The sequence below is a fragment of the Pelobates fuscus genome, chromosome 6 (assembly GCF_036172605.1).
Source record: "Pelobates fuscus isolate aPelFus1 chromosome 6, aPelFus1.pri, whole genome shotgun sequence".
In the NCBI taxonomy this organism is placed as follows: domain Eukaryota; kingdom Metazoa; phylum Chordata; class Amphibia; order Anura; family Pelobatidae; genus Pelobates; species Pelobates fuscus.
The window spans coordinates 153,524,106-153,538,420 of NC_086322.1; the positions used below are offsets into that span (position 1 = coordinate 153,524,106).

The following is a 14,315-nucleotide window of genomic DNA, read 5'->3' on the forward strand; positions in this document are numbered from 1 at the left end:
CCTTTGGTTATAGAACCCCTATTTATATGCTCAACCGTATTATAAGATTACAGGCGGTGGTTGAGATTATTACTAACGAAACATCACAAGCGCTCAATCTTCTAGCGAAGCATAATACCAGAATGAGGACAGCAGTTTACCAAAATAGATTAGCCTTGGATTACCTTTTGGCAGTAGAGGGAGGTGTATGTGGGAAGTTTAACCTGAGCAATTGCTGTCTTCAAATAGATGACGAAGGGCAAGCAATAGCTGAGCTTACTAGCCATATGGTTAAACTAGCGCATGTGCCTACTCAGGTATGGAAAGGGTATAATCCAAGTAGTTGGTTTGGTAGCTGGTATGAGTGGTTTGGAAGGCTTAAGGCAGTGGTAGGTGGAGTCCTACTGATTTTAATGTTGTGTCTACTCCTGCCGTGTCTTATACCCTTAGTAGTTAGGTCTGTGCAAAGCCTGATAGAAAATATAGCAGAGAGGAAGGCTGCTGCACAGATAATGGCGATTTATAAGTATAAGGCTCTAGATCAGGGAGAACCAATGCAGGAAGATGAGTGTTGAAGATTCACATCATAAGTTAAGTCTGGTCTGGTTCAAGGTAACTTGAGGTGTATGCAAACCAAGGTTAAGTGATGCCTCAAGTAATTGTGAAATATCAAGAGGCATCAAAGGGGGGAATGTGGTGGAATCTCGGTAAAAATAAATTTAGTAGGCCGAGATTACCACGTGGCATGTGTACGTGCATATGCTGACGTATCGATCAGTTGGTTGCACGAGGCAAGATACGATCAGTAGTGTACGGAGCATGTGCAAGAATACAGGATGTAGTATTCCCCCTCCTCCATTGTGCTGGACAAGCCATGCGGTCAAACAGGAAGTTAATTCTTATTTGTGTTGATTGGTTAAGAGAATGTGCGGGTGGAGCTTAATATGGGAGGAGTTATGTGCCTATATAAGGAGCCTGCACTATTGTCCGGGGCTCAGAACTTGTGGTATTTTGGTGACGCTAGTCCCTCTGAGTCCCGATCGGTGATCCAATAAAGAATCTCTTCCTTCCTGAAGAAACCTGTGTCCATCTCTCTGTGCTTGGCTTCCGTCAGTTTCTCCGGTATCATGTTTAATTTAGAATTATCTCCTGCACGGTTAATGGCATGAGCCTTCTTTATGTAATTAAAGTTTAATTTACAGAGTAAGAGTTAAAAGCCCTTAAATTAAGTTAAAATCTGATTGAAAATGAAACCATTTATTGCATGCATGCTGAGTCACAGCCAGGGGAGGTGTGGCTAGTTCTAAATAAACAGAAACAAAGTGATTTAACTCCTAAATGGCAGAGAATTGAGCAGTGAGACTTCAGATGAATATACCCAAACTGCTTAATTAAGCTAAAGTTGTTTTGGTGACTAAAGTTTTGCAACTGTTTGCTTTTGTACCAGTTAAACCTCATTATTGGAAAGCGATAAATTCCAGACCTAGGATCACCTCAACAACCTTAAACAATCTGGCAGCCCTCTTGTGCAGGACAAATAGATACACCTATCTAAAAACAACTGCAGAGTCAACTGTCAAATGAAACCCCAAAAATGTATGGACTACTGAATTTAAAATTGGGCTAAATTCCTACATGATTATGATTCATAGATGCAACTAATCTTAAAATAAAACTGACAGTCAGCACTATATCATTTCAGTCAATGTTTCCTTAGAGTAAACATCTGAGGGAACAAAAGAGATTAATAACTAAACACGAAATATTAGTGAACTGGAAAAACGTATTTTCAAAATTGGCTAGATTTTGCGATTCCTTTTTCAGTTCCCGAAATGTGTGTCACTGTCCAAACACTTTAGGACTGCAGTGTGTGTACAATTATTTTCCTTAAAGAGTAGTCAATAGAAGAGACTGGAAAAGATCTGCACTACATTTCTACTCTGGACTTTACTTATTAAGGTATTTACAGGATATTTTGGTCTCTACCAATAATCTTTTCAGTGGCTTTGAAAACTTTGAAGGGTTTACATTTTCCGCAGGACCCATTTTTTAATGCCTTGATAGTCACATTGTACTCACAAGTGTAATTTTCATCTTGAAGGGAAGACAAATAAACCCTCCAGGGAGAGATTCACAAGTGGTAGTTCTTCTGCAATAAGCTGGGTTAGCACAGTTGAGGGTCACTATTTCCTAAACTGGTTGAAACGCAGTATAAATAACACTGCAACATTAAATTCTGCTGAGCAAGTTTTTAATTAGCATACCTTGGAAAAGCAAAGCTCTGGGACAAGTGTCAAGACTCAGCAAAAATGTCAGCTAAAGGGCATTCACAATGAAAAAAATGTGTGTGCAATGCATATTTGTAAATACAGTTGGAAACTGTTTGCACGTCTGGCATAATATTCAATTTGGTTTTTAGTTTGGGTATGTACGTAAATCTGAAATGAGGATATTTTCATAGCTGGATAAAATTAGAATTATCTAGATCAATGTGACATATTCTAGGACAGAGAGCACAGCCGTTCTCACATGACTGAATCTCATGCTAATCATGCTGCCTTGGCAAGATGCCATCTATTAATGGGAGGGGAGAGGATAGGGGTTCGATCTCATGTAACAGGCACCACCCACAAACATTAACCTGTTCCCTAAAGAATTTTGTACTGTACGGCTCTCCCACACATTTTCACAACTGCATGAATCTGAAAATTATTTTTATATCCTCCCCATAGAGTTAATATCTTTAAATCCCATAGTTTGTCTTGCTCTAATTGTTCTCTCTTCCAACAGCACATTCACCCTTCACACTCCATCTTTTTTTTCCATAATTTTGTTTAGATCATTGTATATCATGCTAGAAATTTCACTTTTAGTATCAAGGGGCTAGGATCTTAAAAGCTCTAGGGATAAGGTGTGTGCGGAGAAAACCCCCAAAGCTACAATATAATGCAGTGAAACAATGGTGATAAACATTAAGTCATTAAACAAACATTTTAAATGACAGAAATATAATAATAATAATAATAATAATAATAATAATGCATATATTAGAATACACACTCATGTCTGTGTATATATGTCCCCTAGGTAGTGGGTAAAAGCAAAGCATTAGTGAACATATAATAAAAAACGTTCCAGATCAATATTTTCACACTTTCTGCTATTTCATATTTTTGTTTATTTACTCTCCTGCTTTCATGCCCAGTTTTCTACTATCACAGTTCATTTCCAGGAATAAATTCTTCTAGAATAGTTTTACACGGACTATGGTACTCAATTATGATTTTAAATTTATCGAACCCACTCCTACAGCTTTCCTGGGTTTGCGATAGTGAGAAAATGTAATCCTAGAGTGTTTCTTTTACATGAATATGAAAGCTTTTTTAAATATACACCAATCTCACCGCACATCATGAAAAGGTATGATGCACACATCTGGAAATTAAAGACCAGCAGTGTTGTGTAGCCCCTTAGAATGTTTATTCAAATGTCACTACAGTGACTATCAAAATAAATAGTTACTTATTGCTAGAGGTCAGCATGTTCCTTTTAGTAGGGCAGGAAAGTTTAAATAATACTCTGGAGTAATACTTTGGGATTATTTTAATAGCAGGGCACCTCAAATGAGAACTTTATGCCAGTGGTCAATGTAAAAAGCAATGCCCTATCCTGATACTTACTGTAAGATATGTTAACGCCTCTAGCATTCAAAAGGTTAAAGTGAATAGACAGCAAGCTATGAGGGATAAAAAAAAAATCCAGCCCCCACACACATAAATAATAAAATGCCAGGGGGCAATTAGTTTCCGATTTACATACCGCAGGTTTCCAAGCCTGCTCTCAGTACTTTCTGATAGTTTTCGGGTCTCCTGCTTCCATCTGTTTGCTGACTTTCGCTGAGCTGTCATTAACTTCATCAGCTCATTTACACCTTTCCGATTGCTATCTTCCATCTCTTTCAACTGCACTTCAAACCCTTGTTCTTTCAAAGAAAATTCATGTGCCATTGTCTGCACCTAATGCAAAAAGCAAAAAACACCATACACTTTACAAGCAAAGCAATACCTAATGAAGATAAAATATATATTAACAAACACTGGGTTTCTGTGGGGTTTATTTTGTACATTGTATACTGGCTGTTTATCAATGATAATTAATTCATTTTGCCAGAACAGAGGAAAATGTCTCAGCGCCAACTTTATTTTGGGATAAATGCGGAACTCTGTTGGTAACTTGACTCCATTCAGTGTTTAGTAAATGAAGCCCTCTGCATTCACACAGCTTGATAAATTCACATACAACTCGCACACACATGTACAAATTCTGATGAGCTCATCAAGTAAAGCAAGAAAAACAGCTTCCCCATGATATTTGAAAAGAACAAATATTATTAATTACAATCAGCGATATACAATATATAATAATTACTCTTCACAAGCTTGGATCAAGTGCTGCCTTTGATATTTTTTTTCTAAACCCACCACATTTGCCATCTGTCTGCTTGGTGATTAGTACAGATTCTTGTTTTATCTTATTGTAATTTATGGAAACTGCTATGTTTGCTAATTACTGCAATGCAAGAAAAACAAAACTAATATAGTATATTGAGCTACAGTCATTTACTAGGAACCGTTTGTGTCATGGGTTTTACAGTAGAGTACTTAGCTATTAATGGAACACAATGCCAACGGAAGAAATTCACGTCATCCATTTGCTCCAAAAGGTAACTAATCTTCCCTATTAACGCAACAAAGTTTTGGTGTATGGAGAGGATAAAGAATGTAGGAGAGAACATCTTGCATTTGAACAATATTTTCCTTACGCAGAATGTTGTGTGTACTCATGGCTTTTCAAGTTGGATGTCTGCATTGGTAACCAAGCCATTAGAGATTGTTACCTTCAAGAAGAACGTGATGGGGGAAATAATGTCTTATAAATACTCATCAGACTATTACTCTAAAGAGTGGAAGGTAAAATAGATTACTTTATGAACGTTAAATATAAAAATCTAAATACATAGACAGTCTAAATTTAGGATGCTCCAAGTACCATAAGAAGCTTTTTGCTTATGTTTTGGTATACCAAGAAAGGTGTTTTCCTTGTTTGGAGGGAAATCATAGACAGCCCCAGGGATATGAAGCAAATGCAAGAACTTCAAACTCCAGAAATGTTTTTATTTTTATTTTAAATCTTATATTAAAATATATGTATTTATAATGCATTAAAAGTACAAGCACTGAGTTTCAGGATAAGTGAGAGCCTTGAGTATCCTTTTAATTCCTTTTTTGTTTTTAGTATATTTTCAATAACATGCTGTTGAACATGACGGAACATTATGTTAATAGCTCAAATAAAATAATTTAAAAAATAAAAGACTCAAATGAACAAATGTATGTTTGTGTTCATTTCAATGTAACACTTATTCCAATAAATGCAAAAGGATTATGGATTAAGGATATGTAAAAAGGAAAATTTTCCAACACTATAATCCAAATCCGGATGTTGATTATTCCAATATTTCAAAAAAGCCTAAAAAAAAAAAAAATGTAATACCTGAAATGTAATTTTTTGTTGCACTTCCACTGCAGACTTTTTCCAATCCTCTACTTCTTTCCGTAACTTCTCATTATCCTGCACAAGTTTCAGTCTTTCTTCACTTACAGAATTAAAGCCTTCCCTTTCGGACTCCAACATTCTATTAAGTTTTTGCATAGTTTCCTGACATCGAGACAACTCTTCACCAGAGCTGAAAAGGGGGAAACAATGTTTTTTTTTTTTTTTTTAAATATACACAAAACATAGAATAATTTCAAAACTACCAATACAAATATCCTTTCTCTCCCAGGAGTTAAAAACAAAACACAAGCCATCCAAGAATGTGGATAAAAGAAAATTGTGCTTCAATGACAAGACAAAACCTGGTGGTACAGTCTGAACATTCTCCCATTGTCCAGAACTAAACATAGATTTCCATACCAATGTATGATCCAAGAGGTAGATTCAGGGTTTATAATTCAGATTAGAAAATAAAGACTTTAAACGGTGTTCATTCAAAACCTAAAACTTTCACCTTAGTGAAAAAAACAATAGATACTTTTAGTCCAATTCCTTGAGTTAACTTCCACACTATCCAACTCAGTTGAAAGGAACTCAGCCAGAAGCAACATTTTGTGTACGGTACCCAAACCACAAGATGGCAAGCTCCCAAAAATATTTAAAATAATTCCAAAATAGCCTATGCAAAGAACAGCTTTATTAGATCAGAGGAAATGACGACAACGTTTCGGTCGCACTATGAGACCTTTTTGTCTTTCTTCTAATCTAATAAAGCTGCTAAAACTGAAGCTGTTGCATGACCAGGCCATTTTGGATTAACTTGGGAGTTTACTTTATCAGCATGAGTGAACATGCTGCCCCATGTCATATTCTAGTTTACTTTGTGAGCATGGTCATATTTGGGTGTTGCATGTACTTCTATTGTTTATTTCTCAGAATTAGGCACTTTATGCTAATTACTTTACAGAATTTGTTTCGGTAAAATAATGTCTGGTAATTTTGAGGGGTTCTTCAAATAATGCAATAGACAAAAGATTAAATCAAAATCTAATATTGAAATGTTTAATGTTGCAAATTCAGGGCAGGGAACAAATGTAGAAAACAGTGAAACTAGACAGAAGAAGAATTCGAGATCCAAGCACAACTTTCTGAAGATAAAAAAAAAAGTTATTCCATATAGAATTATGAAATGAAAGGGGAAAAGTGATTGCAAAAGACTGGGGATAGAAAGAAAGATGAAAGTTATGTCGTAATAATGTTTATTTTTCCTCAGGGCAGATTAAACATTCTGAGACTTGGCACATTGTTACTGGTAAATAAAATAATACAATACATTCAAAGTGGGAAGAAAAGAAATCTTATGTCCAAATTCACAAATCTACTAACAGTGATACAAAACGACACCCAAGAGATTAAATAGATTTCCAAAATTGATATTTATCATAAGTAAAAAAAGAAAAAGAAAAACAATATGCTTTTCTGCTTTTGATCAAATGCAAAACACCACGTTCAACTTCTTATAAATGATAATTTCGGACAGGTTTGTAATCATATTGTTGACACAAGAGGGTTAGTTCTCAAATCCCAAAACACATAGGTATCAGCACAATCCCCATAAGCAAATCAAATCTTTCAAGGTTGAGGTAGTTTGACATGGCAGCAATCTAAATCAGTTTTGGCCAGAAAATGCAGTTGGATCACTTATTGGTGTTTTGGATTTGCTGGGGACTCTGTGTGTATATAATAAAAATGTGCTAGGTAGATATTCTGCAAAGGCGTCAAACTAGTTATAGTGTTCTTGCTGTCACAATACAGGGGATGTAGCAATTTGCCTTCACAAGATATTAGTGTGATTAAATATGTTACTAGTGTGTCATATTATTTCTATTTAATAAGGCAGCATGTGAGAATTGACCAAATGGTCATTAACATCTGTTAATAAAATGTGTATATTTTTTAAAATAACTATTTAGCTCATGTACACTGTAACGGATCACCTGGCACCCCGACTGGGTACCTCCGTTGAAGGATGCTGCTAGCGCTCCAGCCGACACCATAACCACCGTAGACTCCTTCAGAGATCAAGACAGGAACAAGCTCTTACAAGAGCTTAGTAGTGATATAGCAAGAGAGTATGACTAGCATAGCAATCCCTTGTAGCAGATTCCCCCAATAAGAGATGGCACTCCAAATTGAGGGTGAAGTAGAACTGAACTTTTAATCGAACACTCTGCTTTTATGCCCATTCTACACACATAGTACTGCCCACAGGGTAAAACACTCCCAACAATTACACACAAACCCTCCCCTCTGCCTGTGATATAATTACTGAACACAATGGGTTAATGTAATTATCACAGGCAGGAAAAATATACTTTTTACACATGTACTGTAACTTTAAAAATATACATCACATTCACACAAAATACATTTTCAGAATCAGCATACTTTAAATATAAACATAACCAAAAATCAGACCATTCCACCCAGTAGTTCAAAAGTTAGCTGGAAGTCCTTTGTGTCCGACCACAAGCACATTTTCATGCCCAAAACAGTTCCATAGATTTGGGCTGTGCGGTCGGTCAATTTCACACTGATTTTTTTTTTAAAAAAACAACAACAATTTGAATGTACGAACGGGGCACCATTCGTGCAAATGGCTCAGTATAGCAGTGAGTTCAAATAGCCGAACGGGACTTAGTCTCTGTGGCTGAAAACTCAATGGAGGAGAAAGTAAGGGTCAGCAGTGTTCGTCTAAACGTGTAGCCGATTTCAGTTCCATAAATTCAGGGGCACACACCGCTGACCACGTGCGAATGAACAAAGATGGCCGCTGCCACGTGTTCGTTTGTACGCACGGCGGCCCCCCAGAGGTCGGCAATTTACCTACAGCAGCCTCCCGCACGCTTCCACTTCTGGGTGGTCTGCCTGTGTGGTACTTGGTTCAGTAAGCCCCATGTACTGAACCAAGTGGGAGAAAGTCAAACAAAGGATTTTAAAGATCTGGGGACATAGTCTTAAAGGGGCATTGTCACACAAAGTCTCAATATGTCCCCAGACTGTTCTTAAAGGGCCAGTACTAGCGCAATACAAATCCATTATGCCCAAATAAGTTTCTTAAAGGGCCATACACCCCAGGGCCATAGTCATGAGGCGGGCAAGCAGGCCCCTCCAAAAACTCATAGCAAACTCCCTTAAATGGGTGAGTTTGCCACATACACGTATTTAAAACACCTCAAACACATTAATAGATGTATCCACTAATGCCAATGTAAGCCAACAATGAAAGAGACCGTGAATAGCCAACTGAACTAGGAAATGAAGAGCAAAATTTGGAAAAGTCTTTAAGCACGGCTGTTTCTTTATATTGTCTTCTTTGACCTTAATTCTAAAATGGTTTGTCAGTTCACGGTTTTCAATCATTATCTAAATACCTGGTAACAACCCAACAATTTAGAGCAACTTTCAAATAGTGCTTGAATTTGATAATACTTTAAATAGTTTATAAATACAAAACCATACAACTCACGAGTAGTAAATGCAAAAGCATGCCATTAAAGGGACACTATAGTCACCAGAACAACTACAGCTTATTGTATTTGTTCTGATGAGTAGAATCATTACCTTCAGGCTTTTTGCTGTAAACACTGTCTTTTCACTGGTCACTCCTTAGATGGCTGCTAGAGGTGCTTCCTATCTCAGTCTTGCATCATAGCATTTAGTGTCTCCACCCCCTGCATGCAGACACTGAACTTTCCTCATAGAAATTCATTGATTCAATGAGGAGATGCGGATTGGTCAGGGCTGTGTTTGACTAGTGTTGGCTCTGTCCCTGAGCTGCCTCCTTGACAGTCTCAGCCAATCCTATGGGGAAGCATTGTGATTGGCTCAGAATAACACTTCTGATGATCAGTGGCGTACATACCGGGGTCGCGGCTGCGACCGGGCCCGGCCCACCAGGGGGCCCGGCCGCCCTGCGACCCAGGTATGTACCCACAGGGCCAGCCTCTTCTGCTGGGGGGCCCAGGAGCTGGCCACCTCCGGGCCCCCCGAGGCTGGCCCTGCTGTCACCCGGCTGGCGGGCGCACGAGGGAGCACTGTCCCCTGAGTGCTCCCTCTTCAGCTCCCTCGCGCGCCGCACTGAAACCGGAGCCGGAAGATGACGTCATCTTCCGGCTCCGGTATCAGTACGCGGCGCGCGAGGGAGCTGAAGAGGGAGCACTCAGGGGACAGTGCTCCCTCGCGCGCCCGCCAGCCGGGTGACAGCAGGGCCAGCAACACCACTGGACCCCAGGGAATCCCCTCAGCTCTCCCACAGGTAAGGAGGCTGGGGGGATTACATTTAAAACAAACAAAAAAAACGTGTTAGTGTGTTAGTGAGTGTGTTAGTGTGAGTGAGTGTGTTAGTGAGTGTGTTAGTGAGTGAGTGTGTTAGTGTGAGTGTGTTAGTGAGTGAGTGTGTTAGTGAGTGAGTGTGTTAGTGTGAGTGTGTTAGTGAGTGTGTTAGTGATTGTGTTAGTGTTAGTGAGTGTGTTAGTGTTAGTGAGTGTGTTAGTGTTAGTGAGTTAGTGTTAGTGAGTGTGTTAGTGTTAGTGAGTGTGTTAGTGTTAGTGAGTGTGTTAGTGTTAGTGAGTGTGTTAGTGTTAGTGAGTGTGTTAGTGTTAGTGAGTGTGTTAGTGTTAGTGAGTGTGTTAGTGTTAGTGAGTGTGTTAGTGTGTGTGTTAGTGTTAGTGAGTGTGTTAGTGTTAGTGAGTGTGTTAGTGTTAGTGAGTGTGTTAGTGTTAGTGAGTGTGTTAGTGTTAGTGAGTGTGTTAGTGTTAGTGAGTGTGTTAGTGTTAGTGAGTGTGTTAGTGTTAGTGAGTGTGTTAGTGTTAGTGTGTTAGTGTTAGTGTGTGTGTTAGTGTTAGTGTGTGTGTTAGTGTCAGTGTGTGTGTTAGTGTCAGTGTGTGTGTTAGTGTTAGTGTTAGTGTGTGTGTTAGTGAGTGTGTTAGTGAGTGTGTTAGTGAGTGTGTTAGTGAGTGTGTTAGTGAGTGTGTTAGTGTTAGTGAGTGTGTTAGTGAGTGTGTTAGTGAGTGTGTTAGTGAGTGTGTTAGTGTGTGTGTGTGTTAGTGAGTGTGTTAGTGTGTGTGTTAGTGTGAGTGTTAGTGTGTGTGTTAGTGAGTGTGTGAGTGTGTGTGTGTTAGTGAGTGTGTGAGTGTGTTAGTGTGTTAGTGAGTGCGTTAGTGTTAGTGAGTGTGTGTGTGTTAGTGTGTTTGTTAGTGTGTGTGTGTGTTAGTGTTAGCGTGTTTGTTAGTGTGTGTGTGTGTGTGTGTGTTAGTGTTAGCGTGTGTGTTAGTGAGTGTGTTAGTGAGTGTTAGTGTGTGTGTGTTAGTGTGTGTGTGTGTTAGTGTGAGTGTGTGTGTGTTAGTGAGTGTGTGTGTGTTAGTGAGTGTGTGTGTTAGTGTGTGTGTCTGTTACTGAGTATGTTTGTTTGCGTCTGTCACTGAGTGTGCGTCTGTCAGTAAATGTGTGCGTCTGTTCACGAGAGTGTGTGTGTGTGTGTGTGTGTGTCTAAAGCACTTACCTTTCTCCAGCGCCGGGCTCCCTTGGCGCTGGGGATCTCTCCGTCCCGATCCGCCTCTCAGCTCCGAATGCACATGTGTGGCAAGAGCCACGCGCACATTCAAACCGCCCATAGGAAAGCATTACTCAATGCTTTCCTATGGACGTTCAGCGTCTTCTCACTGTGATTTTCACAGTGAGAATCGCAGAAAATCCTCTAGCGGCTGTCAATGAGACAGCCACTAGAGGCTGGATTAACCCTCAGTGAAACATAGCAGTTTCTCTGAAACTGCTATGTTTTCAGCTGCAGGGTTAAAACTAGAGGTACCTGGCACCCAGACCACTTCATTGAGCTGATGTGATCTGGGTGTCTGTAGTGGTCCTTTAAGTGTATGTGTTTATGCATGCACTGGCGTACATACCGCGGTCGCACGGGTTGCAGCCCTGCGACCAGGTGCCCGCCGCCATGTGTTGCGGCCCCAACCCGCGCAGAGCAAGCGCGGGGGGGGGGGCCCACGGATCAGTTTTCGCACCGGGGCCCCATGGGTTGTGTGTACGCCACTGCTGATGATGTAAGCACACAGCTTGCAGGTCTGAGGCAGACAGGGGCAGAGCCAGCAGCATCAGGCTTGAATACAAGTAAGATTATACTATATTTAGGGAAGCAAGAGATGGCCAGGAGGGCTAGATGGTGGCTTTAACACTATAGGGTCAGAAATATAGGTTTGTGTTCCTGACCCTAAAGTGCTCCTTTAACAAATAGTAAATACAAACAAACCACACCATTGACAACTGGTAACTATAGATAATATGATGATTATGAGAATGGATGAAAGCTTAGAGAAACTCAGTAGCTTGCTGTTCAGTAAATTCCCGCTAAGGTCTCAAAATGGTCTTTGCTTGGGGCAGGGCCTAACTGTCATGGTGTTCATACGCACATCCAGAGAGCTGGAAAAGTTGAATTAACCCACAAAACCCGGTATTTTTGCTCTTAACCTAGGGCTGACCGTATACTCTGTCTCCTGCCTTGGCTGGCCGACTCAGGAATGCTTCCACACAGCCACTTAACACTATCGAGTTGCAACTTTCTGCCGCAACCTGTGGGGCCTGATCATGCTATGGTAGGTCGGCGCATCGCCCTGCCCAAACTGCGGGTTATCCCCCAAATGAAGAGAGTGTCCTGCAACCCCCCCTCTGGAACAATGCGGGCAATCCCGGTCCACTCCCCAGAGGCTCCCCGCATCTAATGAGGTTTAATGGAAATGCTGCAGACCACCAGCAATACCACCAACGGTGGGGTGCCCAAAATGGTTGACGTCACATGTACTCCAACTTTCCATAGTGAGATATCTATCCTAAACTGCCTGGAGGGTATTTTTATTGCTGTCTGGCAGAAACAGAGGGCAAAGCACTACACACATGCTCCACAAGACACCCACGTACCTCTCAGTCCATCCCAACAACGCGAAAGCTGACCGAGAGCAAGCCTCAGGTGGTGAAAGTCGCGTTGATAGTTTTTGAAGAGGGAGACATGCAAGCAGAAACCGAGGCAGAGCATCCATTGAACACGCACAGAGCTATCGAATCGGGATGAATGAAGATGGAGAACCGAGTGCAAATCCTGGGCCAATTGCCTGAAGACCAGCATAAACCAAGGTTGAATCACACACTGCCTGATTTACTGCAGAACCCCTTATAACCAATGCATTTTACTTATGTTTCTGCTTCCTTATATTTTTTTTAAATCTCCTACTTTTTGCTAGGATTGTGGTTCTTTATGTCCCAACAGTTTACCAGATGTCTTCATGATAACCTTGGGGCCACCTGTGGTGGTGCATTCTGTATTTCACTAGTCACTCAGTGCTTTAGCCTAGCTTAGTTCTTTTTAATTTTCACCTTAGCATTGTTTCTTTTCTTGTTATATTTTCATTTTAAATGAGGCATCCAAATCTCCTGTGTGATATGCTGTACTATACGGTGACCATAGCCTACTCTCAAAAGGCTACACGCACATTGTCTTACCATTATATGTCTATGATTTATTGTCACAAGTGTTTAAACATGTGTTTTTCCATTGTGCCTCAAAGAAATTTGATTGACAAAAATCTTTTTGCTTGCCTGTTCCATTACAGTGAATATTTACAATTACACGTTTGCATATCAAACTGATCTCACCATGAGGGCAGTCCAGATATGAAATGCCAGTAAGTTCCCTCTGCACAAGAGATCCTGCAACACGATTGTTTTGGCCTTGTTTGGGCCTCGTCCGAGGTGTAGTTAATATCTCACTAAGCACAGTAAGCACGGGACCCACGTATGGATTACCCTTTAATGTAAAAAACAATACGCCACATACCCTCACACTATTCATTACCCACAACTTTTAAATTAGTAACAATAACACATCAGAATGTAAAATAGCGAATAGCAAAAGAATTGCATTCACACACAGAAAATACATTTCCATGGCATTAACAAACAGTACATAGTAAACTATACCATTCACAACTAGTAGATACAATACCACACCACTCACCAATAGTAGTGCATACTGGTTTTCTGTATGATATTATTTTTAGAAACATTTTAAACAATGTTTCTTACTACAGGAAAGCAAATAACAGAAAAAAACTGAATACATAACCACCATACATAACATACAGCCCTTATCTTATAATGATTTATCATTCCCGAAAGAAGATTTGTCTACAGTAGTCACTAAAAACATTTAGAATACTTCAAATGTGTTTCTTTAAGTGATAAAAGACTTGCTTACTTCAACTCCAATTGTCTCATTTTCTTTTGTGCAGCATTCAGACTTATCTGGAGGTCATCTTTAGCACGTTCTGCGAGTAGACATCGCTGGTGTAGTTCCTCAAATTTCCTATAATCTTTTTCATTTACCCTCCCTTCACGATACACCTGCAACAAATTATTTCATTGCACCAACATGAGATCAACAGAAAGGATTGTAGTTAATTTACTGGATAATAGACCAACCATGAAACATGTTTAGAATTTCAATTCCCCAGTACCTGGGCAATTAGCTACTACAATTGGAGAGTCACAGTCTCATTCTGCTTTGCAAACTGTAGGAACCACCAACCTGACCATACCTGCATCTTCCCAGTCCTCTTTTTATTTTACCCTTTTATGGTTCTTATTTATTCTTTAACATTTATTTAAATAATGTTACCATTACTGAATATTATTCATCTTTAAATGGGACATTAGTTTCT

At 39.8% G+C, this 14,315-nt stretch overlaps 1 protein-coding gene across 1 annotated transcript in view; it reads right to left on the reverse strand.

The window, feature by feature from the left end:
* SCLT1 (sodium channel and clathrin linker 1) overlaps positions 1-14,315 on the reverse strand; it is a 149,537-nt gene that overhangs the window by 42,447 nt on the left and 92,775 nt on the right. Inside the window, exons 17-19 of the mRNA XM_063458431.1 lie at positions 13,853-13,998; positions 5,533-5,725; positions 3,799-3,995 (exon numbers count right to left, since the gene is read on the reverse strand). Of these exons, the coding sequence (XP_063314501.1) occupies positions 3,799-3,995; positions 5,533-5,725; positions 13,853-13,998 (536 nt within the window). The remainder of the gene's footprint in view (positions 1-3,798; positions 3,996-5,532; positions 5,726-13,852; positions 13,999-14,315) is intronic.